The sequence below is a fragment of the Myodes glareolus genome, chromosome 23 (assembly GCF_982192425.1).
Source record: "Myodes glareolus chromosome 23, mMyoGla1.1, whole genome shotgun sequence".
NCBI lineage: Eukaryota > Metazoa > Chordata > Mammalia > Rodentia > Cricetidae > Myodes > Myodes glareolus.
Window position 1 is genome coordinate 10352801 of NC_142048.1, and position 26158 is coordinate 10378958.

At 43.4% G+C, this 26158-nt stretch overlaps 1 protein-coding gene across 1 annotated transcript in view; it reads left to right on the top strand.

The window, feature by feature from the left end:
- Nucleotides 1–26158, top strand: part of Klhl2 (kelch like family member 2) — a 113992-nt gene that overhangs the window by 47708 nt on the left and 40126 nt on the right. Inside the window, exon 5 of the mRNA XM_085680334.2 lies at nucleotides 22400–22562. Within this exon, the coding sequence (XP_085536460.1) occupies nucleotides 22400–22562 (163 nt within the window). The remainder of the gene's footprint in view (nucleotides 1–22399; nucleotides 22563–26158) is intronic.

The following is a 26158-nucleotide window of genomic DNA, read 5'->3' on the forward strand; positions in this document are numbered from 1 at the left end:
TGGCTTTTTTGTTTTGTTTTGGTTGTGTATTAGAGTTTCTCTACATAGCCATCGGCTAACCTGGAACTCACTGCAGAGACAAGCAGGCTGGCCTCTGCCTCCACATGTTGTTGGGATTAAAAGCATGCACTACCATACCCAGCATAAGGTGATTATTGTTTGAGGAGGGTATGTTATGGAAAGAATGGAGAGATAACACTGGAAAGGTGAATAGATCCAGATGAAGTGGGAATTTTCTTGGGGTTTTATTCTATATATAGACTGTGGACATTGCTTCCTTCTTCACTGTGGAAAACGCGTTGAAGGTGTTCTAGTGAAAGTTGGGAGGTCATTTATTTTATCTTTTAATTTTTAAAAAAAAATTATTTATGTGTTTTGCTGTAGAATAATCTTTCTGTACACTGTGTGAATTTGTGTTCCTGTGATTGGTTTACTAAATAAGCTGACTGGCCAATAGTTGAACAGGGTAAAGTTAGGCAAGAAGACAAACTGGAAACGATAGGATGAGGAAGGGCAGAGTCAGAGAGCTGCCAACCAGATGCTGAGAAAGCAGGGCATGTTAGAAATGAGGTAATAAGTCATGAGCCAGGTGGCAAAGCATAGATAAGAAATATGGGCCAATTTAAATGAAAGAGTTAGCTAGTAACAAGTCTGGGCTGTTGGCCAAGCACTTAAAATTGCTATAAGCCTCAGTGTGTTTATTTGGGAGCAGGTGATAGGACAGGGGAACGTCTGTCTACACTGTTTAGGTGTCAGCCTGCATGTTTATCTGTGCACTGTATGTACATCTGGTACCCAAGAAGTTCAGAAGAGAGTGTTAGATCCCATGGGTCTAGGTTATGAACAGTTGTAGCCTACTATGTGGGTGCTGGGAATCGAACCAGAGTCATTTGGAAGAGCAACAAGTGCCATCTCCAGCTCACAAGACATTTAGATGTCTCTTAGGGTGGCCACCTGAGAATGGGTGTTAGGCAGGAGGTGGTGACTCATGGCTCGTAGATTTGGGAGATGTTTGTATATAGGCCAATGTTTGCTTGGAAGGTGATAATGATTTATCAAGGACAGTCTGAGGTGTGGGGCAGACAGTTGTGTGTTGTTTCTGGTGGTCAAGACATGGAATGACGGGGGGGGGGTACATTTTTTGGGTAGTGGGAATTGGGGTTTAGTAGTTCTCTTTTGGTGATATTCGCTTTGACTGTTGAAGTGGACTTCTAAGAGAGGTTGAGCAGGTTTGATTCTGTGGTGGGAAAAAGATCAGATTTCACAGATGTGGCACCTAGGTGTGAGGTGAGTCACTGAACTAGGTGCCATCACTTGGAGCAGCAGCAGAGAAACTGAAGGAAAAAGAGAAGGAAAGACAACCAGGGGCAGAGTTGAGTACTCTGCAGTTTGGATGAGCAGATGGCCAGCCGGTTACATAGTGGAAAACTAGGCGAACGCTAGTTTTAGAGAAGGGCATACTTTGGGGAAAGCTGCTGAGTGTCTGACAGACCAGGAGAGTGGAGAGTGAGTTGACCATGGCTGGGGTAGCATCGTCGGGGGTGGGGGGGGGGGCGTTAGTGCTCAGCGGTTTACTTTGTACGGTTTCAGTTTGTGCTGATTCTCTGGTGTCTTGTCTGATTAATGCTACTGTACTCAGAATGTTCTAGAGGGGATGGTGAATTATATATAGGTCATACTAGTCGATAATGACCTGAAAATTTGCATGTGATGGTAAAAACGAGAACTTGATTAGAGTGGACTGAGGGGGCTGCAGAGATCAGAGGCTGTTTATCTAAAGCATTTTGCTCTGAAATCCAAGGGAAGTGTGCTGGGTGAAGAGATAAAGAGGTAATGGAGGGAATTGTTTCTTAATGCCAGTATCTAAAAGCAAGTTTCTGCAGCAGTCAGAGTGACCCATAGCGAAGCCGAGGTTGGTAACTACAGGAGAGAGAGAGAGAGAATGGTCTACTTCGGAAGGTTTTATAAAACCTATGAAGGTTAAGATCTGAAACAAGGTAGAGGGATTTACCTGGGATGGGAGCAAGAAAAGTTGTTCCACTGTTGGACCAGAGGAAATGCAGACAGGTTTATAGGATTAAGCAGCCAGTGGCTTGGATGGTGGAGAGGTTAGATGTTCCGTCAGCCTGCCTGTGTTGATAAAGATGGTGGTAAGTTACCTGCCTAGAGGAAGATGGGGAATAGTGATGCTGGAGATTTAGGAAGAGATCAGAATGTGAAGTCATCATCTTGGAAAGGACAAAGCACAGCAAGTAGAAATACCATGATGAGCGCTCCCTTGAGGCTTGTAGTCAGAGCGATCAGCTAGAATGGCTGTGTGATTTTCCTCAGTCCCAGTCAGCCGTCTCCATAGAGAGGTGATGAGTATAGTAGCTATTACTATAAAATGCTGCAGAGGAAACCCCCAGCGCTGATGGTTTGGTACCAAAATTATTCATCTTTAAAGGTGCACAGATTGACAGGTCTAAGTCACCTAAACTGGACTGCGTGACTGACCATGCCCCACCTTTCTGCCATCCTTCCGTGCTAGTGAAGTCACTCGGACAGGTGATTGAGAGCAGCCGGGGAGGAGACGGTTGTGTGATCGGCAGTTGCCCGCTTGTGAGATCTTGTGTTTTCACTCTGTCTGGGTCTCTGTATCTTCAGAGCCTGCCAGAAGCTGTGCTGTAGAGAATTGTGGGTTAGGTTTTTAAAAGACCCTTGGGATTGAGTAGCAGTGACTGATTTCATCGGATACGCCCACTCGGGAGAGTGGGAGGATGTGAGTTTCACGGGAGCTGAGTTGAGGGAGGAGAACTGACATCCGCATCTCATGAAGCATTGCTGTGTTTTAGGTGGGGACGGTTTCTAGTCAGTGGAATAATTTCAGTCAGCCATTTTAAGAAATTAGAAAGTTCTTTCATGTCTAAAGGCTGTCTCTAAAGTCTAAAGAGTGGAGTTGGAGCTAGGTTCTAGCAAGTTTGCATGTTCTGTGAAACTTTTGAGTTCTAGATTATAATGTAAAAAGTCTTACTATGGCGTATGGGTTTACATAGGGCGTGGGAGGGAACGTTTGATAAACAGTAGGTTTGCGACTGAGTTTGTTACTAACTGCATAAACACATTTTATTGGGTGCACTTTCTGTTTCCTTTTTGCATCCCAGATGAATTTTTTATTTATGGCGTGTATGTGCACATTTGTGAGTGTGCATGACACAGCGCACAGATGTGACCAGAGGACAGTTTTTTTCCTCCTTTAACGGTATGGGTTCCAGGTCTGGAGACAATGATTCCTCTGTCTCTCGGACCTTCCAGATTGCATTCTTCTGGGTACATTTCTAATGTGGAAATGCCCAACATGCGATTATGTGACTACCCAGGAAATGTAAGTATTCAGTAGTAATCCAGAATGTAAGTTTTCTTTCGGTGAATAGACGCACAGATGGACCTGCTTGAGATGGAGCCGTGTAGGTGACAGCTGAGAGATGACTGGACCTAGACTCCTCATTCTGCTTCTTGGCTAAGGTAGAAACTGTTTCATTGGGGTTGGTTGAGCTTTTGGGGAGTAGTTCCGGTTAGTCAAAATTAAAAAATTAATACATGAACCTTAATAACCTTATTTTTAGTAAGATCACAAGTATTTCTGTGTGTTATTTTATATGTATGTACTTTGTAATGTGCATGATCACAGAATCTAGTTAGTTATGTGATATAATTTGCAATCAGAGCATCATGTGGGGAACATGGATGCCAGGGAAGAGAGACATTTTCAGAGATGAAGAGGTGGGGAAGGTCCTCTTGAAGTCGCAGTCTATTCTAGAACCTGTTTTACACAGTATGGGTACTGACTCTGTACCATGAAACCCAGTGCCTCCACCTTTCATAGCAGCACCTGGAAAACCTAACAAACAATCGGTCTTCACCTAACCTATTTATTTAGTAAGTGGTGGTTGTGCTTTCTTTCCTTGCCTGGGCACTTGTGGATATAGATAGCTAACTCTACGCTATCACTGAGATAGCGATTCTCAACCAGACAGCCCTTTAATTTTGAGCTCTTCTGAAATTCCTTGTGGATATGAATAATAATGTGGACATCTACACTATTAAAAATACTTTCTTCTGAAAAGAGATTATAACCATATACTCGGTTCTGGGCAGCCCCTGCCCCGCTCCGTGCTGGGGATTGAACCTTTAACCTCATGAGCATACTAGGCCAGCACTCTACAATTGAGCTGTGCCTTCAATCTTTGGTTATATTTCATGCTTACTGACAAGTCCCTCTCCAGGTCTGCTTCACTATTAGTACCCTTTGGTCATCTCAATAGATTGACCTTTCCTCCTTCCCAGCGGTTGTATGTTTAGAAGTCGCTCAAGTACCACAGGAGTGGAAGTTCAGTAGGAGACTTAGCTTCCAGGTGAACAAGAGCATCTACTGAGCGGTCTTGTTAAGTGTCCTCACTGGCCTCTTAGGACTTAATCACTTAAGTGTATAATGCTGCCTGTTTAAATGACAGCTGAACAACTCAGAAAATGATAATAAGAGTGGTTCTCTGCTAGAAAACGCCGTGGGCCAATGGACCCTGGCTAATTATCATATGATCATTTACAGCTCAAGTCCTGAATTACCATTAGCGTCAAGAATAGATTTGAGTAGGGCATTAACCTTTCTGTCTTCTGAGTCATTAACTAAAGCCAATAATGCCTTGCCATATCACGGAAATGCTGTAAAATGCACCAGTTAAAGCTTGCAAAAATATTAAAAGGCTTCATGAATGTTGAACAGAAATAAGAAATGACCAGCAATTAAAAAGATAAGACTGAGGAAGATGAACAACTCATTGCAATTGCCTGGTATCCCTGGGTTGAAAACGGCCTGTCTGACACTTTGTATTCTGAATCAGGGTGTTTATTGTTATTGTTAATTTGCTACAATGTAGCAAATTATAAACTCCAGATAATGAATTTATTAAGTTACGTGAGTTAGCATTGAGATAAAACTCTGGAGTGGTTGTTGTTCCCTGTTGTATACTTGATTGATAACAGCCTATTCCAGTGGTTTGACACACAGGGCTGGAGAAAAATTGTTCTTTCTCCCAGCATAGCGTGCAGAGGACTGTTGCCTTCTATTGATGGTCTGTTTAACTGTGTGACAGAAAAGAAGTCCTTTGTTAGATGATGTGCCTAGAAAACTTCGTTTAAAACTTGAAAAAAGTCATTCATAAACATCCCTTGGATTAAAACCTCAGAAGAAATGATTGGTTATAGTAAACCATTATAGCTACTGACCAATGAGATTGTGTCATTGGTGTGTTACCTGAGATTCTAACGTTTAACAATCTTTTAACAGATTTTATCAACTTCATCAGCATGGCAGACATGTAGGTTTAGTAATATCCAAAGACAGAAATTTTCAATTACTTACGATTGAGCAGTTTTGTGGAAATCTGATTTTGATCGAATATTTGAGCAGCTAGAACATGCTTTTTCCAGTCATTCCAGTTAAGTCATATCTTATTCCATATAAATTAGGAGGACAGAGCACATAAAAATCTTGTTTACATTTCGCCTGGGAAGGCTGTTACTGTTAGCGAGTTGGGGAAACTTAAACCCTTATCCTAATACCATCTTTTAGAACTCGGCGGGTACTTGAAGCCCTCTAGGTCCTGGTTTTGGAACAAGGCTGGGTATTTCAGAATCTTCAGTAACTAACGTACACGTGGCTTTGTGTCACTAACGTGTGTCCTCTTTCAGGATGTCCACACGGCTGACATTCTGACCCTGATGTTTTCAGTAACTTTATGTGGCACGTGAAAGACGTGGACAGAAAGCAACTTGACCCTGATTATAACATTGCAAACTATAGTGTTGCTGTAACAATTTGAACAGTGGTGAAGAAATAGAGGTAAAAAGCCTCAGCAGACAGAAGCTGTTCATGGCCTTTGATGTTTGCTTCCTGTTGTCTAGGTATGGAGCCTGGGTATGGCCCAGCTGAACCCACCTGGCTGCCAGTACCCGGAATGTGTCTCTCCAAACAGGCGTGGCGATTAAGAAGGCCTGAAACTCACTTATTTTGTGGATCTGGCATGTTAAGTTTGAGATCAAACAAATTTTTGTAAAGCCTAGCATTTGCTGTATGCATTTTAAAATTAGTAAGACCTTTTGAAGTTTGATGTCTTAGTCGCATTGGTAGGTTAAAAAAAAATTCCTATGCTTTTGATAATCCATTTGATTCTGAAATCCCTGTTGTGAAAATTGAATAATCATTAATATATTCATGGTGTTAGGGGTCGCATTACTGTGTATGCAGAAGCCTGACGTTGACATTGGATGTTTTCCTTTATTGCTTTTCCACCTTAGTTTTTGAAACATGGTTTCTTATTGAACCTGGTGTTCATCAGTTGGCCAGACTAGCTGCCTAATGAACCTCTGAGATTGTCCTGTCTCAGCTTCACTTTGCTTGGATTATAGGCGGATCCCTGCTTTTATTGTGGGTGCTGTCGTCTGAATTTAGGACTTCATGCTTGCATAGCAAGCACTTCACACAGAGCCGTCTTTCTACGCCAATTGCTATTTAAAATGAAGTCAGTGAATGCTACTGTAGAAATTTGGTTACATAACTACATTTGATGTGATGTTTTCGTTTTGATTTATTTAAAATTTTGGACCCTATCAGACATTAAAAAAAATACCATTAAAAAAAATCAAATCTACGGCTTATGAATGCCACTCGTTGACTTCTGGCTAATCTCCAATGTGTATTTTCTGTTTGTATTTTGATGACGATGAAGGACCTGTTGTGTGTAGCTCCATTGCTGAGCTACATCCTCAGCCCTTAGTATGGATTTTAAGGGCTCATTTTCGTTTTCTTAGTGAAGTGAAGTATAATTTAGATCTTAACTGTGTGGTTTGCAGAATTTTAATAATTGCAGCTGCTTATGACCCACGGTGCATGAAGATACCAGCATGTAGGAACTTGGACATCTTTCCTGTAAATGTTTCAGCCCTTCCCAGTCCGCCAGTGTGATTCCTATGAGAACAGTTTCGGCTGTTCTGAACTTTTGTCTAAACAGAAACATCCAGGACGTGATTTGAGTTGCCGTCTGTTCCACGCCGTAGTGTTTCTGAGCTTGAGCTCGGTGGATTTTGGGCAGCTTGTTTCTTCTTTCTTGCTGAGTGATCCTTTTTATGTGTTGACTGTGATATAGTGTGTTGATAAGCACTCCCATTAGCAGTTTGGGGTGTTATGAAAAGGTCTAAAGAGCTTTGCTGAGTAATGCTGAGCTTAACAGACATGCTGTAATTAAGCTCCCGTTCAGGTCAGCCAAGCTTCCAGTAAGATGGGTAGACTTAATTTCCTATAAAGTAAAATCTAATTTGATTTTTTTGCTTAGGTGCTTTGCTATGAATCTTTCTTCCTATTTTCCTAGCAATAATTTAATCTTACTATCTGTCCTTTTTATGTCTCACATTCGCTTTGAGGTACAAAGTTGGGAAGTGGTACATTTAGTGCAGACAAGATTCAGAGGACAGATGTTTTTTTCTTATGAAAACTGTATGCAACTGACAAGTAGCTGTTTCCCCCCTTCTAACGTGTGTCCGTTGGGATAGATGGCTGGCCATTCCCAGGGTTGCCTCTCATCACCTCTGCACTGGGATAACAAGAGCATGCCCTGTGCTGAGCATTTTTGTTTGTTTTTGCTTTCTGAGACAGGATCTCTTTATGAAGCCCGGGCTGTCCTGGAGCTCACTGTGTAGATGACGACACTGACCTCTAAATCACAGAGATCCACCTGCCTCTGCCTCCTGGGCATGGGGATTAAAGGCGTGCACCCCCATGCCTGGCTCTGGCATTTTTGTGTGGGTTCTACGGGTTGATCTCAGCCCTCATGTTTATAAGGAAGTATATCGGCGAATCAATCCCACACCAGTTATGTTTTAAGGGGTTATTTATTTTGGGGGGTAAAACTTACATACACCATAAACCGTCAGGAAGGGAGCCTAGTCGCTGGAGCAGGAGCCGGGAGCAGGAGCCGGGACCAAGCGCAGGAACCAAGAGGGCCTGATCCGGGATCTGTGTCTCTTTTTAAAAGAGAAATATACCACGCCCCAGTGGGCTGGTATTTCAGCGGCTATTGGCTGAGGCAGCGGAAGATACTCCCACAGCAGAAGTACTTTACCAATTGATGTATCTCCCTAGCCCTTCAAATAGTTCTTCAAGGGTTAAGATTTTATTGTTTGTCTGTATCTCTGTACCTGTGTTTTAATTTAGTGTTGTTTCTAAGAAAGCAAAGCAACAAAAACAATTAGCCTTCTCTAAAACGTTGAAGACTCCCATGAGAAAATGCTGCCTGTAACTTAAAAGACGAAGCCAGGCATGATGGTGCATGTTCGCACCAGCGCTTAGGAGGTGTTGGCAGGCAGAGCTCTGAGAGTCTTAGGCCATACAGCTTGAGTTTCAGGCTGTCCAAGCTCCATAGTGCAACTCTTGTGTTTAAGAAGAGGAGGAGGAGGAGAAGGAGGAGGAGGAGGAGGAGGAGGAGAAAAAAGAAGAAGAGAAGGAGAAGGAAGAGGAGCAAGGAAGGAAGAGAGGAGGGAAGGAAGAATGAATGCCAGTGTAGAGGAAAGATCAAGGGAAGGGGGAAGGAAGAAAAGATCAGGAAGAAGAGAGGGCAATTTTAATAAAGCAGTCAGGGCTCCACGGAGCTCTCTGAATTACTTCCATCAGTCTGGGAATGCTTGCCATAAAATGAGGCAACGAATATAAATTGTTTTGACAATTGTATTTGACATTTAACTTGGCAGTTGTCATCCACTGATGTTAAGGTGCCCGTGTCTACCTTTGAGAGGCAAGAGTACCCTTAGTTGCTTATTTGAAGACACATCTTACTTACCACTGTCCTCTGAGTAATTTAAACATGCCTTTGATAGATGGTTGTGAGCCACCATGTGGTTCCTTGGTATTGAACTGAGGTCCTATGGAAGGGCAGCCTTACCCTCTTACTTCTAAGCCGTCTCTCTAGCCCCAAACATGCCTTTTAATACTTTAATGTTTCAAAGGCAAATTCTGAGGTCTACTGAGGGTTGCTTACTGCTTTCTATTTTCTATTTTAGACATTGAATTGGCTCTTCAGCTTGCAGATCTGATTCAGACAGTCTCATTTTGTTGGATCTTGTATAGCCCAGGCTGGCTCTGAACTCTCTATGTAACTTAGGACGGCCTTGAACTTCTCATGCACCTGCTTCCTCTTCCCAAGTGCTGTGCACCACCAAGCCCTGTTTTATGCGTTGCTGGGGATCAAACTCAGAGCGTCCTGCATATAAGGCAAGCACCCACGGACTTTACTATGCTTCAAGCCCTAGGTTATGTTCTTGGAAGGTGGATATGAACTTAATGGTAGTCTGTTTAGTTATCCGAGAAATTCTAGAGATGTGGAAAGGAAGACTTTTGAAGGCTTTAATGTAGACACAGAAGGCACATTTGATTGTGGTGACACACAGCTCTGTTCCCAGCATGCTGGAGGCAGAGACCAGAGAACCTGGGGTTTGAGGCCAGCCTGGGCCAGATGTCACAGCCCTGTCTCAGAACATAAACAATATAAACAAAGCACATCTAACCTGACAGTTTTTGTTTTTTTGATGTTTGTTTTTATTTTGCTTTCAGGTAGGGTACCGACTCACTGGTACTCAGACCGACCTCAAACTTGATGTCCTCCTGCTTCAGCTCCTGAATGCTAGGATTGAGGCATGTGTCTACATTTTCTGATTTGTAGTAATATCTTACAGAGGAACCACTAACGTGGATAAGGCACATGTACATTACGCTTGAGGAGGGGTACAGGATACAATGCATGTTTTAACGGCAAAGGCTGCCTGTGCTCCGTATCTCAGCCACTTGGTCAAGCATCGACCCCCTTTTAGTTTTCACAGCATATTGGCCAGAACATGTTTTACAAATGGGAAATTTGTGGTACAGGAGGACTGGATGGTTTTCCAGGACCACACAGTTGCTGTGGAAGGATTCTAGTTTCCAGACCTGAGTTCTCTGACTAAAGCCTGTGGCATGGTGTCCATTCGAGATTCTTCTCAGTCCGTTCATGCTCTTGGGCCTTTCTAAGAATTCAATGGCAGGCTGGTGTTAATATCTACAGCCCCTCACTTCCAACCTCAGTCTGTCCGTGCCTTTGGACTTTTCAGTCCAAAGACCTCTTGGAAGGCAGAAGTATTGGGGTGAAGGGAACTGTGGGTGTCCCTCTTAATAAATTGGAGCAATCATCGTTAGAATCTCCAGGATGGCTGATGATTCTGTCTGTTTTGTTAATTTCTATTATCTCTGGAACTTAGAATACTAGTTAGTATAGAAGTGATTGTTCAGTACAAATTTGTCAAATGAATAATAAGTCGTTATCAAATGAATCAATGCTCATTGGTCCTTTAGGGTGAGTAGAAGTTGAGCCAGCAAAGCGCCCTGGCCGAAACGAGGCAGAAGAAGCCTGAAGGGAGACATTCCCAAGGCTCAGGCCAGGACCCTGGGCAGGACTCATGAATAGTTGAACTGTTCTGAGTGCTGCAAGGCTGGGTCAGGTCTGTCTTCTTGTAGGAGAAGGATCCTTATTGGGGGTAAGGGAGGGTGGGGGCGGGAAGGGGCAGCTGGGCTGGAGCTGGGTCTGGGGAATAGTATATCATAATGCTAAGGCCACAGTAGCAGAGGCATTAACTGTCCTGTTAGAGACAAGATTGGACTCAGATGTGGGGAGTAAGGGCAGGAGCCAAACTGTCATTAGAGGACACCAGTGGATTCCTGTCTTTACTCATGTCCGGCCGAGGAAATTGTGTGGGACTGTCCAGCTGCTTTTCCTCTCCTTGTGTAACTTGCTGGTTGTCGGACTTTTCTCGTGTGGCTGTTTATTAAACTGTATGTCCACTTTGTAATAGTTTATGCCTCTACTATGTTATTATAATAAATATTAATAAACTTTATTACAGGTTATAGCAACTATTTTGGAAGTTTTATTTTGCCACATTTATATTGTGGTGCTGGAAATTGAACCCAGGACCTGGCAAATGCTGGGCAAAGGCTGTTCCATTCCACCACATCCAGAGCCCAGGGAATGGTCATTATTTTAGAAAACCATATTAATCTTGATGCCTGTGTGTCAGTGTATGCCGATAATCCTGATGCTTGGGAGGTCAAGGCAGGTCATGTATGAGTCCAAGGCTTGCCTGGGTTGCTGCACAGCTCATCACATCGACCTTCCTTATCGCTGGTTCTAGAACATTTTGTCATGCTGCTTTACAATATTTGGGTCAAACATCGACACATGGTTGCATGGGTGTTCCTGGACATATGAATAATAAATACTGTAGAAAAATGTTTTGATGTAACTTGTTTTGCTTTGTGTTTTTCCTCTATTTTTCAGAGTACATTCCCAAACATACCTGTAGGGTCACAGCTTCCAACTCTCCCCGTCCCCCGTGTGTATATGTGTGCTTTAAATAAACAGGCCTTATTTACTCTCTAAGAGAGGCTAGGGCCCAGGCTAACTAGTCATCTGTGTGTGCGTAAGCGTGCGTGTGTAATTGTACTAGTAGCTATGTTTCCTTCTCATGTTTGAGTTCATATGTATTTGTAATTGATGGAGCCATGGCTGCTGTGCTCATTTCTTAGGTATACTTTTTTCTTTTCTGATTACATCTGCCTTTCGTCTGAGGAAGGATCTTGCTCCGTAGCCTCTGCTGCCACTTAGGAGAGCCCAGGCTGGCCTAGAACTGGAGATATAGCCCAGGCTAACCTGAAGCATTGTAGCAATCCTGCCTCTGCCTCCCGAGTGCTGAGATTACAGGTAGGCACCTGATTACATTTCTAAAGAATATTTAAATTGTATTATTAATACATTTTCTTTTTTAAATAAAAATAGATCTTTTTCATACAATATGCTCTGACCCAGGTTTCCCTTCCCTGAACTCTTTCCAGATCCCCCCCAATCCACACCTTTTTTTTTCTCTCACTAGAACAGTCATCTAAAGAAAATTAAATAAAATAAACCACAATAGGTCAAAACAAACAAAAAGAGCCAAAGGATAAGCACAAGAAACACATACAGACACACACATTCTCTCTTACACGCACATTCTCTCTCTCATACAGACACACACACACATTCTCTCATACAGACACACACATTCTCTCTCTCTCTCTCTCTCACACACACACACACACACACATTGTCTCTTTCATACAGACACACACACATTCTCTCATATAGACACACACATTCTCTCTCTCATACACACACGCATTTTCTCTCTCATACACACACACATTCTCTCTCTCATACAGACACACACACACACACTCTCTCACACACACACATTCTTTCTCTCATACACACACACATACACTCTCATACAGACACACACACATTCTCTTATTCAGACACACACACACACATTCTCTCATACACACATACATTCTCTCTCATACACACATACATATTCTCTTTCTCTCTCTCTCTCTCTCACACACACACACACACACACACATTCTCTCTCTCATACACACATTCTCTCTCTCTCTCTCTCTCTCTCACACACACACACACACATTCTCTCTCTCATACAGACACACATTCTCTCTCTCATACACACACACACATTCTCTCTCTCATACACACACATATTCTCTTTCTCTCTCTCTCTCTCACACACACACACACACACACACACACACACATTCTCTCTCTCATACAGACACACACATTCTCTCATACACACACACATTCTCTCATACAGACATACACATATAAGCAAAAGACCTGTAAGGTTAAAGGGAAAAAAAAATGTCCAGACGTTGCATTATGAGACAAATAACCCCTCCAGAAATACCATTGAGTTTGTGTTGTATTGGCCATCTCCTGCTGGGCTTGAGGCCCGCCCTTAAGTGTGATTTGAGTACCCAATGAAATTCAGTTGGAGAAAATTGATTTTTTTCTTTTTAAGCAATTGTTAACTGATGATGGCTTCTGGGATAGAGGGTGGGGGCTTGTTACTAACATATTAATTATTGGGTAATAATGGGTTTCATTTTAAGAACATTTGATCAAAAAAGAAAGCCTGAACAGTGTGAGACAGAGTATCATCTGGTGAATGAAAAGAACAGTTCTTAGTGATCCTTTGTCATGGGATTGAATCCTCAATTCAGCTCCAGAAAACAAAACAACGCCCTTAAATTAGAGATCATGGGCCAGCCTTGTGTTAGTGGTTGATTGACTTTATGTTTTCAACAAAGCTGCACACAAGACATGCATTGTCTGCTTTGTATGTTTGGGCCACTGTCAGAGACAGCTTGGGGTGCAGGAGATGGAAATAGGCGCTCTAAGAAGATGGACTGGACTATGTTGCCCCCCCAGTTTTCCTGTCCATCCCCTTGATTATACCACTGGAAAGTCCAGCAATCACAGGTGTATTCTGTTAAAGAGTCTCTCTTGAGACTCTAAATGCCTCTGGGCGAAACTTATTGTGAAGGTGTTTTAATATTAAAGACAGTGTGAACAAATTGAACAAAGATTTTTGGACCGTACTTTTAGTAGATATCTTGGGATGGAGATTGGGTGAGGGCAGAGGAAGTCAAGGTCGGTGTGTTTACAGGGTGGCAGGTTACAGTTGGATGGTGAGGACAGAGGGCTGCTTCCTGGTTGAGGCTTCCAGTTCTGAGAGGTCCAACTGTGACTCAGAAGAAGGCACTTCCTGTTTCCAAACTGCTCGTGTAGTCCTGCATCCCCGAAAGAGGAAGTCCAGCCTTCCTGTTTCTTTCTTGTACCCACTAAGGTCTCAGCAGTCAGGTGCTAGAGCTGTTTAGTGGTGCTTCAACCATCGTGTGTCTATAAACCAGCAGTGAACTGAGAAAGCAGCCCATGGAGCATGACTTGCTTAGAATCTGGGAGTTGGGTGCATGCTTTTAGAAGACGCATGCTGGTGAAAACCACTGATTTTATTTCACAATGAGATTTTTGTATGTGCTGTGTGTGTGTGTGTGTGTGTGTGTGTGTACACGTACATACGTACATATCTGTAAGCATGTGCATAGGTGCCAAAGGTTAACATGTTGGGTTTTTTCTTTCTCAATCACCTTCTTCATTCATTCACTTATTTGTCTGAGATGGATTCTCTCCCTGAATCCTGAGCTCACCTATTCCGCTATACCAGCCCACAGGCTCCAGGAGCCTCCTGTTTCTGCTTGCCCAGCGCTGCGGGGATTGCAGGTGCATGCTGATCGTCTTTGCTTTTTTTTAGGGAATTAAACTCGGGTCCTTATGCTTACATAGTACAGTTTTTGCCCTTTGAGTTATTTTGCTAATCTCCATAATGAGACTCTTAAACGTTCAGCATTCAGCTTCCTGTGTGGAGGTAATGTCATTCTTCTGTTCGTGCCTTTGGACGTCTATTTCCGTGTTGGCTTTCAGGTCGTTGTCTCTGAGACACATAGAAGGGTTGACGAGTTGGTAGAGCCGCAGTTGAGCGGTGACTTTGTGAGGTCACAGCGGCTGAGCCATCAGTTTCACGGTCTTGTTTTCTTGCCCTGTGGAGCATCCTGTGAACATTGTACTCAGAACCTCCATTGTCTCTTCTTAGTAAAGAGACCGCTAATGGCTAAGGATCTAACAGATACTCTAGAAATGATCTTCCGCCATAGTGCAGCGCATGCCCAAGCTGAAAGGACACTCCAGATTCTACCCCACCCCAGAGAAATGCGTCTGTGCAGGCGAAGCCTTGCTCCTGTCGTTTGGCTTGTCAGCCTGAGGTGGGATGAGAGCCTCCCGCATTAGCACAGCTGGTGGACGTGTCCGGGGACGCCGGTTGTTTGACTAGAGCAGGCTTCCTTGTCTAGTGGGCCACTCGTCTTTACTAATCAGTGGTGCCCCCACGCGCCTTCGTCGTTCATCACGGAACGCTTCTCCTGAGTATTGTCTCCATAGTCTTTAATTTGTCTTTATGAAATTACCATATCCAAGTGAAAAAAATTTATTTTCTAAAATGAGAGCATTTTAGATAGCATTAAGTTAGGTTTGTTTAATTAGCTGCCGCGCTCCTCTGCTTCATATTTCCCTAAACATTGAAGACTCTGCTGTCTACAAGAAGAGCGCTCTTCTACAGAACACTGCCCTTCCATAGAAGGTCTGACACCTGTGCTGCTCGGAGATCAGACCAAAGACAGGCAGTCTGTTGAAGGGGTGACCAGAGTTCACCCAGGGCAGCGCCTGTTAGCAGCAGCTCCCAGCACTGGCTGCTTGCTGGCTAGAGTTCTCAAGGTAGAAACAAAGACATTCTTTTACTTGTGTCTTCCTTTTTAAAAAGTAGTATGTGACCATCAAATGGTACATTAACTACTAGAATGGTATGTAAATTTTTACCAACAAAAATAAATAATCAAAAACTTCTCTATTGCTACTAACTGGAGATAATCTCCAGAAAACACTAAACAGTTAAACAGTTGTATTTCCTTCTAGACCTCTGTTTGTGTTTAAACACACACACACACACACACACACACACACACACACACACACACACACGAAGGGAGGGAGGGTGAAGATGGGGCCTAGGGAGATGGCTCAGTGGCTAAACATTTTCAGCTTTTCCAGAGGACCCAAGTTCAATTGCTAGTACTGCTATAATCCTGCTCGCAACCACCTGGAGTAGTGGTGTGATCCTGCTCGCATCCACATGGAGTACTGGTGTGATCCTGCTCACATCCACCTGGAGTACTGGTGTGATCCTGCTCGCATCCACCTGTCGTAGTGGTGCGATCCTCTCACATCCACCTGTCGTAGTGGTGTGATCCTGCTCGCATCCACCTGGAGTACTGGTGTGATCCTACTCGCATCCACCTGGAGTACTGGTGTGATCCTCTCGCATCCACCTGTCGTAGTGGTGTGATCCTGCTCGCATCCACCTGGAGTACTGGTGTGATCCTACTCGCATCCACCTGTCGTAGTGGTGTGATCCTCTCGCATCCACCTGAAGTAGTGGTGTGATCCTGCTCGCATCCACCTGGAGTAGTGGTGTGATCCTGCTCGCATCCACCTGTCGTAGTGGTGCGATCCTCTCGCATCCACCTGTCGTAGTGGTGTGATCCTGCTCGCATCCACCTGGAGTACTGGTGTGATCCTACTCGCATTCACCTGGAGTACTGGTGTGATCCTACTCGCATCCACCTGGAGTACTGGTGTGATCCTGCTCGCATCCACCTGGAGTTCTGGTGTGATCCTACTCGCATCCACCTGGAGTTCTGGTGTGATCCTACTCGCATCCACCTGGAGTACTGGTGTGATCCTGCTTGCATCCACCTGGAGAACTGGTGTGATCCTGCTTGCATCCACCTGTAGCCATAGCTCCAGGGGATCCAACACCCTCTTTTGACTTCCATGAGCACACACACACACACACACACACACACACACACACTGAAAAAGAATCAAGTTTCCAGGCATATTGAGTCACACAAGCAGTGAGCCAATAAGAGTTCAAGCTCTATGAGTTCAAGGCCAGCCTGTTCGTAATAGTGAGCTCCATGCAGCCAGAGCTATATAGTAAAGCTGTGTCTCAAAAAATAACTAAAATAAGTGTTTAAGAAAAGGATACCATACTGTATATTCTGTTTAGAATTTTTTTATTGTGATATGTGTGTCACACAGGAGTGTGGCACGGTGCTTTGTCATATCGTCATGAGGTGATTGGTCCGCTCAGGAGATGGTCACTAGGATGGTGGCTTGAGTAAGTGGTCAGGCTGAAAGGATTTTGAGGTAGGACCAAAGAAAAGTCACATGCAGATATGTTCCTAAAAATCATGTGTGTGGTTCTGATTAAGAAGCACTCCAGATTGTATGCATTTTGAAAGACAGTAGCAAATTGATTTCTATGGAAGTTAATTGTTTTCTGATACACGTAGTATTCATCTAGGACCCGAGAGTCCAGCAGGAATGAAACAGGTTTGATCTCACAGTCATAGCATTTACTCCTTAGGGAGATAGACAGTCAACACAGGGGTCAATCCGTAATTTGGTCATGGAGGATAAACGTTGTTAGTAACTGGAAGGGACCGAGATGGTGATGACCATGCCTGGCTTCAGGTGGACCTCAGTACTGATAGAATCGAGAGAACAGAGGCCATAGGAAGAACAGCTCCGTTCACTTCACATTTCTCCTAGAGAGTCACGTACTTCAGGGGGGCGTCTAGGCTTGAGAATGTGTTCTCCCTCACATACACTCCGAGATGTCCTGCACTCCTGTCAGCTCTGTGATTTTCCTTGATCTTTCAAATGTGCTGAGGGTTTTCCAGTGCTGTTGGGTCACTTCTCTTGGTCTCAGGGCGAATGCCACCGAAGCTGAGTAAATGGAAAGTTTCTATCAGATAAATGAGAGGTTTCTGGGAGGTCAATGTGTCAGTGTAATTCCGCTTTCACATGAGCTATGGCTGGGGCTGCGGATGTGGCTCAGCAGAGCACTTCATAGAATGGATGAAGTCTTCCATTTGAGCCCCACCTTCCCCCTCCCCCTTTCCCCCAAAGTGTTTCACTGCTTACCTGCTTCGTAAATCTAGAAAGCTCAGAAAAACAAATTATAGAAGAATAAATCCATTTTTTGGATTTTTTTTCTCATGTAGCTCTGGCTGGCTTGGAATTCAGAGATCTGCCTGCTTATGTCTCCTGAGTGCTGGGATTAAAGGCATTTTCTCTTGTGGTTGGCCATGACAAGATATTTTTATGACTTATAGCAAATCTGAAGATTACTTCTTAGTTATTCAAGGCAGCACGTACTTGTAATCCTACCACCGAGGTCCCTGTGGTAGGAGGTGACAGGCTTGAGACCGATACGAAGAGTCTGCTGAGACACTGCTGCCAAAGTTAGGGGAAGAAACTGCTTTGTCAAAACTCCCGGGTGTTTCTTGTCTTCTAATCAATAGTATAGTTTGCTTGATTCAGGAGAAAATAAACTCTGGTATTATGAGAGTCATCTGCCCTTTTATTGACATGTAAAAATCACAGCAAATATTGAAAGACCGTAGAGTAAATTTGATCTCACAAATCAGGGTTTTACAGATTACAGCCCTTTGTCTGCCATCTTCAGGATTCTGCCATGTTCTGTACTGTGAATCCTAATACGTTTTTACTTCACTTCTCTATATTGGCTTAAAAAGTACATTTTTGCTTACTTGCCCTTATGTAAGAAGAATTATATCGTTAAAGAGAAGATAACCTTTAAAATGCACTCCTGGTACTCTATATTTTTAATGTAATACTTTATTAATTCTTTGAGAATTTCATGCAATGTACCTTGACCGTATTCCCTATATTGCCCCTAACTACTCCTAGATCCATCCCCACTTCCTATGCCCTCCCAACTTTGTGTTCTTTTTCAATTTAATTACTCATTGAGCCATATTGATACACAACATAACAGATTTTTAATTTTAGTGTGCATGTGCATGCGTGTGCGTGCACATGGGCATGTGTGTGTGTGCATGTGTGTGTATGTATGTTTGTGCATATGTGTGGGTGTCCGCGGAGGCCAGAAGAGTGCTTTGAATCTGCTGGAACCATTGTCCTCTGGAAGAACAGGCAGTCATAACCTCTGAGCCAACTCTCCAGCCCCTGGTTACATTGTGAACCATGAATGCAGAATGTCTGTGTGCCGTCTGAAGTAGTTGGTTAGTGTTACTCACATAACAGGCTTGGCTTGTTGCCATATCAGCTGTATGACCTTAGGTGAGTTACACACCTCCAGGGCTCTGCATTAGCTTTTGTATAGTAACGCCAATCATGAGGCGTTATTGGCGTTAAGTGCTTGGCTCTCTGCCTGCCTTGGTACTCCATAATGGAAGCTACTATGCGTGATTTTACTGAAGCGATTGTGTTTAGCACTATGACAAAAGGATCGTATGGGATATTGAGAAATTATGCAAATATTTACATTCCGTACCTCAAGATGGTATGGAGGATGTTGGAATGCCATGCTGAAGAGTTGGTCAGCTGTGTCCTATCCCTGGCTTTCCATGGCATGGCCTTATGACTGAGACATTCTCTTCAGCCTCACTTGAGTTTGGGTTCTTTGTGAGAAGAATGGGAAGCTTGATTGATTAGAGCCAAAGATTCACAACCACAGGCTGTCAGTGAACCGAGTGATTCTGGTACCAGGGTGTGGCTCATTTTGTTTTGTTTTAACAAGCTGTTTCACTGTTTCAAAGCTAGGTAGTTTCCTGGTGGTGTCATGAGTTACTGGTGGTCACCAGATGTCATATTAATGAACTGGGACAGGAATTGTTTGTTTGTTTTGAGGCTGTATGTAGCTAATTACATAATTATGAGTTATTTCAGTTTGGTCCTCGTAAAATTACATCGCAAAACTAAGGCAGTTTTGAAGAATTCACTAGCAAGATAAAAATAGTAATAAATGTTTTATATAGCTGACTCATATGTTTGACATATATTTACCAAGCCTGAAAACAGTGAACTCATTGCTCCATCCATTGAAAAAAAAATTCAGGTAATCCCTCCTCAAAAGACGTTTGTACCTCTGCTCTCAAGCATGTGTGTGGACTTGTATGTCTATAATTTTAATGATTTCATTCTTCTGATAAGCTAGCTCTGGACTTCCCAGTGATTAAATTAAAATCAGTAAAGCAGAAGAAATAGAAATGTGAGGGGCTGGAGAGCAGGCTCGGCAGTTAACAAAGGCCTGTTGTGCTTTCATGAGGTTGGGAGTACAGATTCCAGGATCCGTGTAACAAGGAAGACATCTAGCGTCCAATGTACCCTAGCCGCAAAGAGTGACAGAGACAGGATTGAAGAGGCTTGATGGCATCTAGATTAGCCAAGAAAAGGAGAGCCCCAGACTTAGGATGAAACTCTAACTCAAAAGTAATAGGCTGAGAAAGATAGAGGAGGACACCTGATGACACCCTCTCGTGGCCACTGAACATGTGCACAAGTGCACGTGTGTGTGCACACTTGGGCGCGGACACACACATACCTTTAAAAACTTTTTTAAAGCCTGCACTAGCTGTTTTCTTGGATCGTTATACACGTGTGTGAATGGGTATGCCTATTAGAATACACACACACACACATTCACTGTTTGCTGAAATTATTTCACCTGAGAATATTGTAGACAATCTTGTTTGTATAGTTTTTTGTTCCTTTTCATGACTGTAAAGTGTCCCATTGACTGGATGGTGACAGTTGTTTAAGCAGTCTCTGTGATCAGGCCCCCACCGCCAGCTTCTGCTCACCCACAGTAACCCTGAAGAGGGGGACTGTGCACATGTTAGTGAGTCAGTTGCTGAGTCAGAGGAGATAGGCCTTGGCAGTTTGGGTTGAAATAGACAAAATGTTCTTCATGTGAGTTCACCCATCTGTACCCCACCAACAGTGTGTTTCTTCTTGGCCTCCTTGTCCTTCACATCTGGTCCGCTCAGTTAGCACTACCGGGGAACCTACTGAAAAGCACCGCGCCCTGGCTGGGGAAGCGCTGATTAGATGGGTGATCATTGCTGTTTATTTGCATAAATTCCAAAAAGTGAATATTGCTCCGAAGACCACTTTGTACACTATGTGTTTGCCGAATTAAATGGCTGTGTTGTTAAATGTCTTGGAGTGTATTTTACTTTGCTTCAGAGCACAATTATACCAGCCTAGAAAATCCTTCCAGTGTGAACGTGATCAACAAATTAAAGCCTTCCGTGGAGAGCCTTTCTCATAATGTAGTGAACCACACTCGCACATCATGCAAAAGAGTTGGCTGCCCCCACCTCCTCTACCTGTTATTTACATACGTGTTATTTACATGCTGCTTTTCTTCTGGTATCTCTCCATGTTCTTTCTGGTGGTAGTTAATAGACTTGGGTTAAACCACAATTAACCCTCTTAGTCTTCAAGCCTGTTAGTTGCTACTTGCTGTGTATAGCATGTATATTCATGCACACACACAACCTCTGTATCCCAGAGTGATAGCCTCCATGCTTCATGTATGAAAGTAAGGGTAGCTTGTTATCCCCCACAAAAGAAGCATGTCTTTCTTCTGCAAATTTAAGTCTTATTACCTCAACCTGGGAAAATCATAAGAGACATTCACGAGGACTTTTTGTCTTTGGGTTGCAGTGTAGTGCATATTAAGGTAATAATATTTTGGTTTTTTTTTTTTTGGTGTTTTGTTTTGTTTTTGCACACACTCTACCATTGAGCTACATCCCAATCCCAGCCTTTCAAAAGTAACCCCAACAGAAACTTGGAAGGTTAATTTTCATGCTAATATAGCCTCTTTTAAAATGAACTGTTATTATAACAGTTGATTTGGGGAACAGGGGGGGTAGGTGGCCTTTATAAGAACAGCAGGAATTTCACCACTTTTTAAATACTTTTTTTTTCCCCTCCCTAATTTGACTTTCAAATTTGGTCTTTAACATGGCAACATCCTGATTCATTTACAGAGAACAGTGCTCCCATTACTGACCCATGTGGGAGGAGTTGAAGTGATGGTGGTAGTGTTTATGGTGATAATTGTACTTAGGTTCCCCAGAATAACCTGTGATTAATATTAAATTGCTTGGAGTTATTTAAGCACAAAGACACACTTAAAAACTATGAGGTAATTGCCTTTTATACGTTATTTCATAGCATATATGTTATATTCTAGAGAAATTGTCTGCTTGTAGCTTCAGACTTGTATTGAATTTAAAATTGTTTGATGCATGTACACCCCAAGCCCTGCGACCCAGGGAAAGCAGATTGTTATATTAGTGAAACCGCAGAACTTTGAGCCTTCTATGAAATGCCGTTTTCTTGTGTTACATGTCTTCTCTGGGCCCACCCCTTCTCCACCAATCCCAAAGTCAGTGACTGCTTGCACTAAGGGAACAAAGCGTTTTTGTTGTGCCATAGCACCCCCTAGCATCCTAATAATCTGGGTTTTAAAAACCTCAATGGAGACTGGGGAGATGGCTCAGCGCATCAAGCCTCTTGCCTGGCAAGCCCTGCAGCTTCAATTCAGCCCCTGGAATCCATGCAAAAGTGGAAGGAGGTAGTTGACTCTACAGTTAGCCCTTCTACCTCCGCACAGATGCTGTGGCACACCTGACCCTCATACTTGCCACATACATACACGCTAATAGGTAAAATTTAAAGACTTAAATGAACGCCTTATGTTTGCAAACGAGTCATTAATAGAATCCTGTGTGATATCTCGGGTGTGATGGAGACCTGTGAAAGATCCTGTGGAAATGGCAGAGAATGGGAGAGGTCACCATGGTTTACACAGTAATTTACCTTTGAATATGTGGCTACAGTCTGCGGCTGGACCTGCCTCGTGGATAAGGGGCGGGAGAGGGTGCTGCCCGCTGTCGCCTGAGTGTCTCCCTTGTGTCTTGCAGGTCCTCCTCCCCGCAGCTGGCCTGCTGCAGTTACAGGACGTGAAGAAGACATGCTGCGAATTTTTAGAATCCCAGCTTCACCCCGTCAACTGCTTAGGAATCCGGGCTTTTGCTGACATGCACGCATGCACCGACCTCCTGAATAAGGCCAACACTTATGCAGGCAAGTGTAACAAGCCTTTGCAGGCAGGGTTTGAGACTGGCGGGAGGCAAAACCCTGAGATCTCTGTGACTCCACAGTGCACTGTGGGGAGTCCTGTCAGGCTTCTGGGTCTGGTGTAATAAAATTGTGTCTAAAACTTTAGAATGACAGAACTGCAGAAATTGGAATGTAGGCTGAGAATTCTGTTTTTAAAAGCAGCTATAGGGCTGGGGGTCTACATGGAAGAATGCTTGCCTGCTAGGCATGGAGCCGTCGGCTTGATTCTCCAGAACCACAGAAGCTGGAGTGTTGGCTACAAATCCTTATAATCCCAGCCCTGGGAGGCTGGGGGTGGAGGACCAGGGGTTTAAGGCCATCCTTGTATACATAGTGAATTTAAAGCCAGCCTGGGGTACATAAGACCCTGTCTCAAAACGTAAAACAAAATGAAAGTATTGGGACTGGATGATAGGCTACCTTGTTTATGGAAACACTGATTTCCTAAGCATTCTCTCAACCACATAAGCATATGAGAAAATGTATGCATGCCCGATTAGATTATTTTGCCTTTGGATACCTTTTCCGCCGTATCCATGGAAACAATTTTGTGGCCCAAAAATCTTCAGAGTACTGAAATCTTGTGTGTAGGACCCGGTTATGGCCTCTCTGTTTGTAGGCACTGTGTCTCGACTGCCTGTGGTGTCAGCAGGGGGACACCGTGACTGCCTGCCGTCTCCCCGTCTGCATCTAGAGAGGGGAGACTGTTGACATCCTCAGATGGAGCTAAGGGCCACAAAGGGAGCTTGTAATCTTTCCTTGAGTTTTTAAACATTAAAAACGCATGTTAAAATGGTTACAAAGCAGCTTCATAGTTTTTCAAACCACCTTTCTGGAAACAGCCTGACAGACACTGTGATTCACTGTCAGCTCAGTAGGAGTTGCCTTCCAGAAGCTTCTACAGTCCCTTCCCACATCGTCCTTTGAGACTGGGTCTTATAGTGTCCTCTAGGCTGACCTCATGCCGTAGCCGTCCTCCTTCACCTTCCCGAGTGCTGGGGTTTTGAGTATTTGGCATCACTCCTGGTTTGCAGATGCCTTGTTTAGTCGTTTTGTTTTTTTGATGTGTGGGGTTTTGCCTGAATATCTCTGCGTACCTACCACATGTGTGCAGTGCCCACGGAGGCCAGAAGAGGGCATCAGAGCCCCATGGAACTGAAGTTACAAGTGGTTGTGAACTGCCGTTTGTGTGCCAGGAATTAAACCTGGGTCCTCTGGAAGAGCAGCAGGTGCTTGTAACTGTTGATCCATCTCTCCAGACCCCCACACACACACCCCCTTTTTCCAGTATTGGGAATTTAACCCAGGACTTGTGTTAGGCAAACTGTCTCCCAAAACCATAACATCCCTTTCTTTTTTTATTTTTTACTGAGGCAGTCTCACTAAGTTGACTAGGGGTGCCTTGTACTCACATAGCTCAGACAGGCCTTGAACCTGGGATCTGCCTGCTTGGGAGGCTTCTGACTCAGCTTTCTCAGTAGCTGAGGCTGCGGGTGTAAACTTTACAAATGTGCTTGGTCACCACTGCAGCCCAGACGGGCCCTGAGCTTCTCTGATTCTCCTCCTGAGTCCTAGGATTTCAGGTGCGAGCCACTATGCCCTGCTACTGCTGCCTTTCAGTATAGGCCCAATAACGCCTGTATTTTGTGGGGGGACCACCTGCTGGCCTAACTGTCCTTTGTAAAATTGTTTTGGGGGAAAATGCAACCCGAGTTCCAGGAAACTGTTTTAGAGACGAGCTTTTCAAACCTGTGCTTAAGTAAATTGAGGAGTGTCCGTTCCAGGCTGATGCCCAGTAAACCTTTTCTATAATGTGTAACTTTAAATGCACTGACGTGTTCCCCGTGTCAACAGTTCTCTTGTTCAGCCAAATAGAAAATATTCCTTACAGATGCAGTTTCCATTAACTGCTCGATGCCGTGTATGTGCTTTAAGTGGTTTGCATTAGGACAGCGGAGGAGAACTTGTGTATGCTGAGGTAGGGTTTTATGTTTGTTTTGGAGCTTGTGTTATGTGTATAAGGCGATCATTGTTTAATGTGTTTCCCCCGGAGTCCCTGCTTGTTGATACTGTGCTTGATAAATGTTGGTTCTCAAGGTGGAGGGGGGCACCTGGGGAGAAAGTAAAGCCAGATGAAAAGTAAAGTGGCCTGAGGTTCCTGTGCTGAGCTGGAAAGGGTGTGCTGCTTCCTCGGGCCAGAACCAGCCGCGTCACCGCTCACTGTGTGCTCGGGAGATTCGCGCATTTTATCTGTTCTTCTCTTACTTCACGTCACAGATTTCAGCCAGGTGGTGGTGCATGCTTTTAACCCCAGCACTCAGGAGGAGGCAGACGCAGGGGGATCTCTGTGAGTTCGAGACCAGCTTGGTCTACAAGAGCTAGTTCCAGGACAGGCTCCAAAGCTACTGAGAAACCCTGCTCGAAAAACCAAAAAAAAAAATTAAAAAAAAATAATTAATAATAATAAAATAAAATCACAGGGATTTTTTTTTTGGCATACTACAGACTCTGAAGAAAACTTCTATCAGCGTTGGAACATCTATCTTTGTAGAATCTTTCATAGTTCTCTAGATTTCTTTTTAGAAAAAATGACGTCTATGAAATTACACAGAAACATGGGTTCTTCATTTTTAGCTATGTTTTCATCAAAGTCTTAAAGATTATAGTGCTTTTATAGCGTGATTCTGACTTCTATATTTGCTTGAGGTTCTTAGGTTTATAGATGTTTTAAAGTATCTTTTACTATGAAAAGTTATATATATATATACATACATACATATATATATATATATATATATAGAGAGAGAGAGAGAGAGAGAGAGAGAGAGAAAATTCTGCTTATAATCCAACCTTAAGAACTGTTAACTCCTAGATAATCCTTCAGCTATAACCCTCTTTCCTTCCCCCTCCTCTGTTGTTCTTTCATACTCTGGAAAGAGATAGACACATAGAATGTCATGTTGTCTTGAAGTAGTTGTCATACTTCGTGCTTAACTACATGGGGGTTCAAGGCCACTCTTGACTACATGAGATCCTGCCTCAAAAGAGAAGGAAGAGTGGGCTGGGGACGAGATGACTCAGTGGAGAAGCGCACTTACCACCGTAAGATAGGATCTAAGGCTGCCATGATGAAAGAGAGAATTGATGCCCCCAGGTTGTCCTCTGATGCCCACTGTGTATGGGATGTGTGCTGTAGCATCCCATACAATAAGCAAACAAGCAAACAAATATTTTCAAAAGAAGTCACAGATCCACCCATTGACATAGTAATTGTGGATTAATGATAATAGTAAAACTTTTGAAGTGGAGAATGATGTACCATGACCTCAGTCTACTGACATACTGGGAGTATATCGGTTTGGGACAGTCTTCTCAAGTTTTTAGATGATTTGCATATTTTAAACATTCCCCAAGTCTTTGAGACCTTAGTTTCTAAAGCTGTTTTTGGCAAACCAGAGATACAAAGGAGCTAAAAGTGCAGCGCATCAGTTTAGAGGCATTTTAATAATTCTAGTGAAAAAGACACTTTGGAAATTGGATTTTAATTACAAGTTGAAATA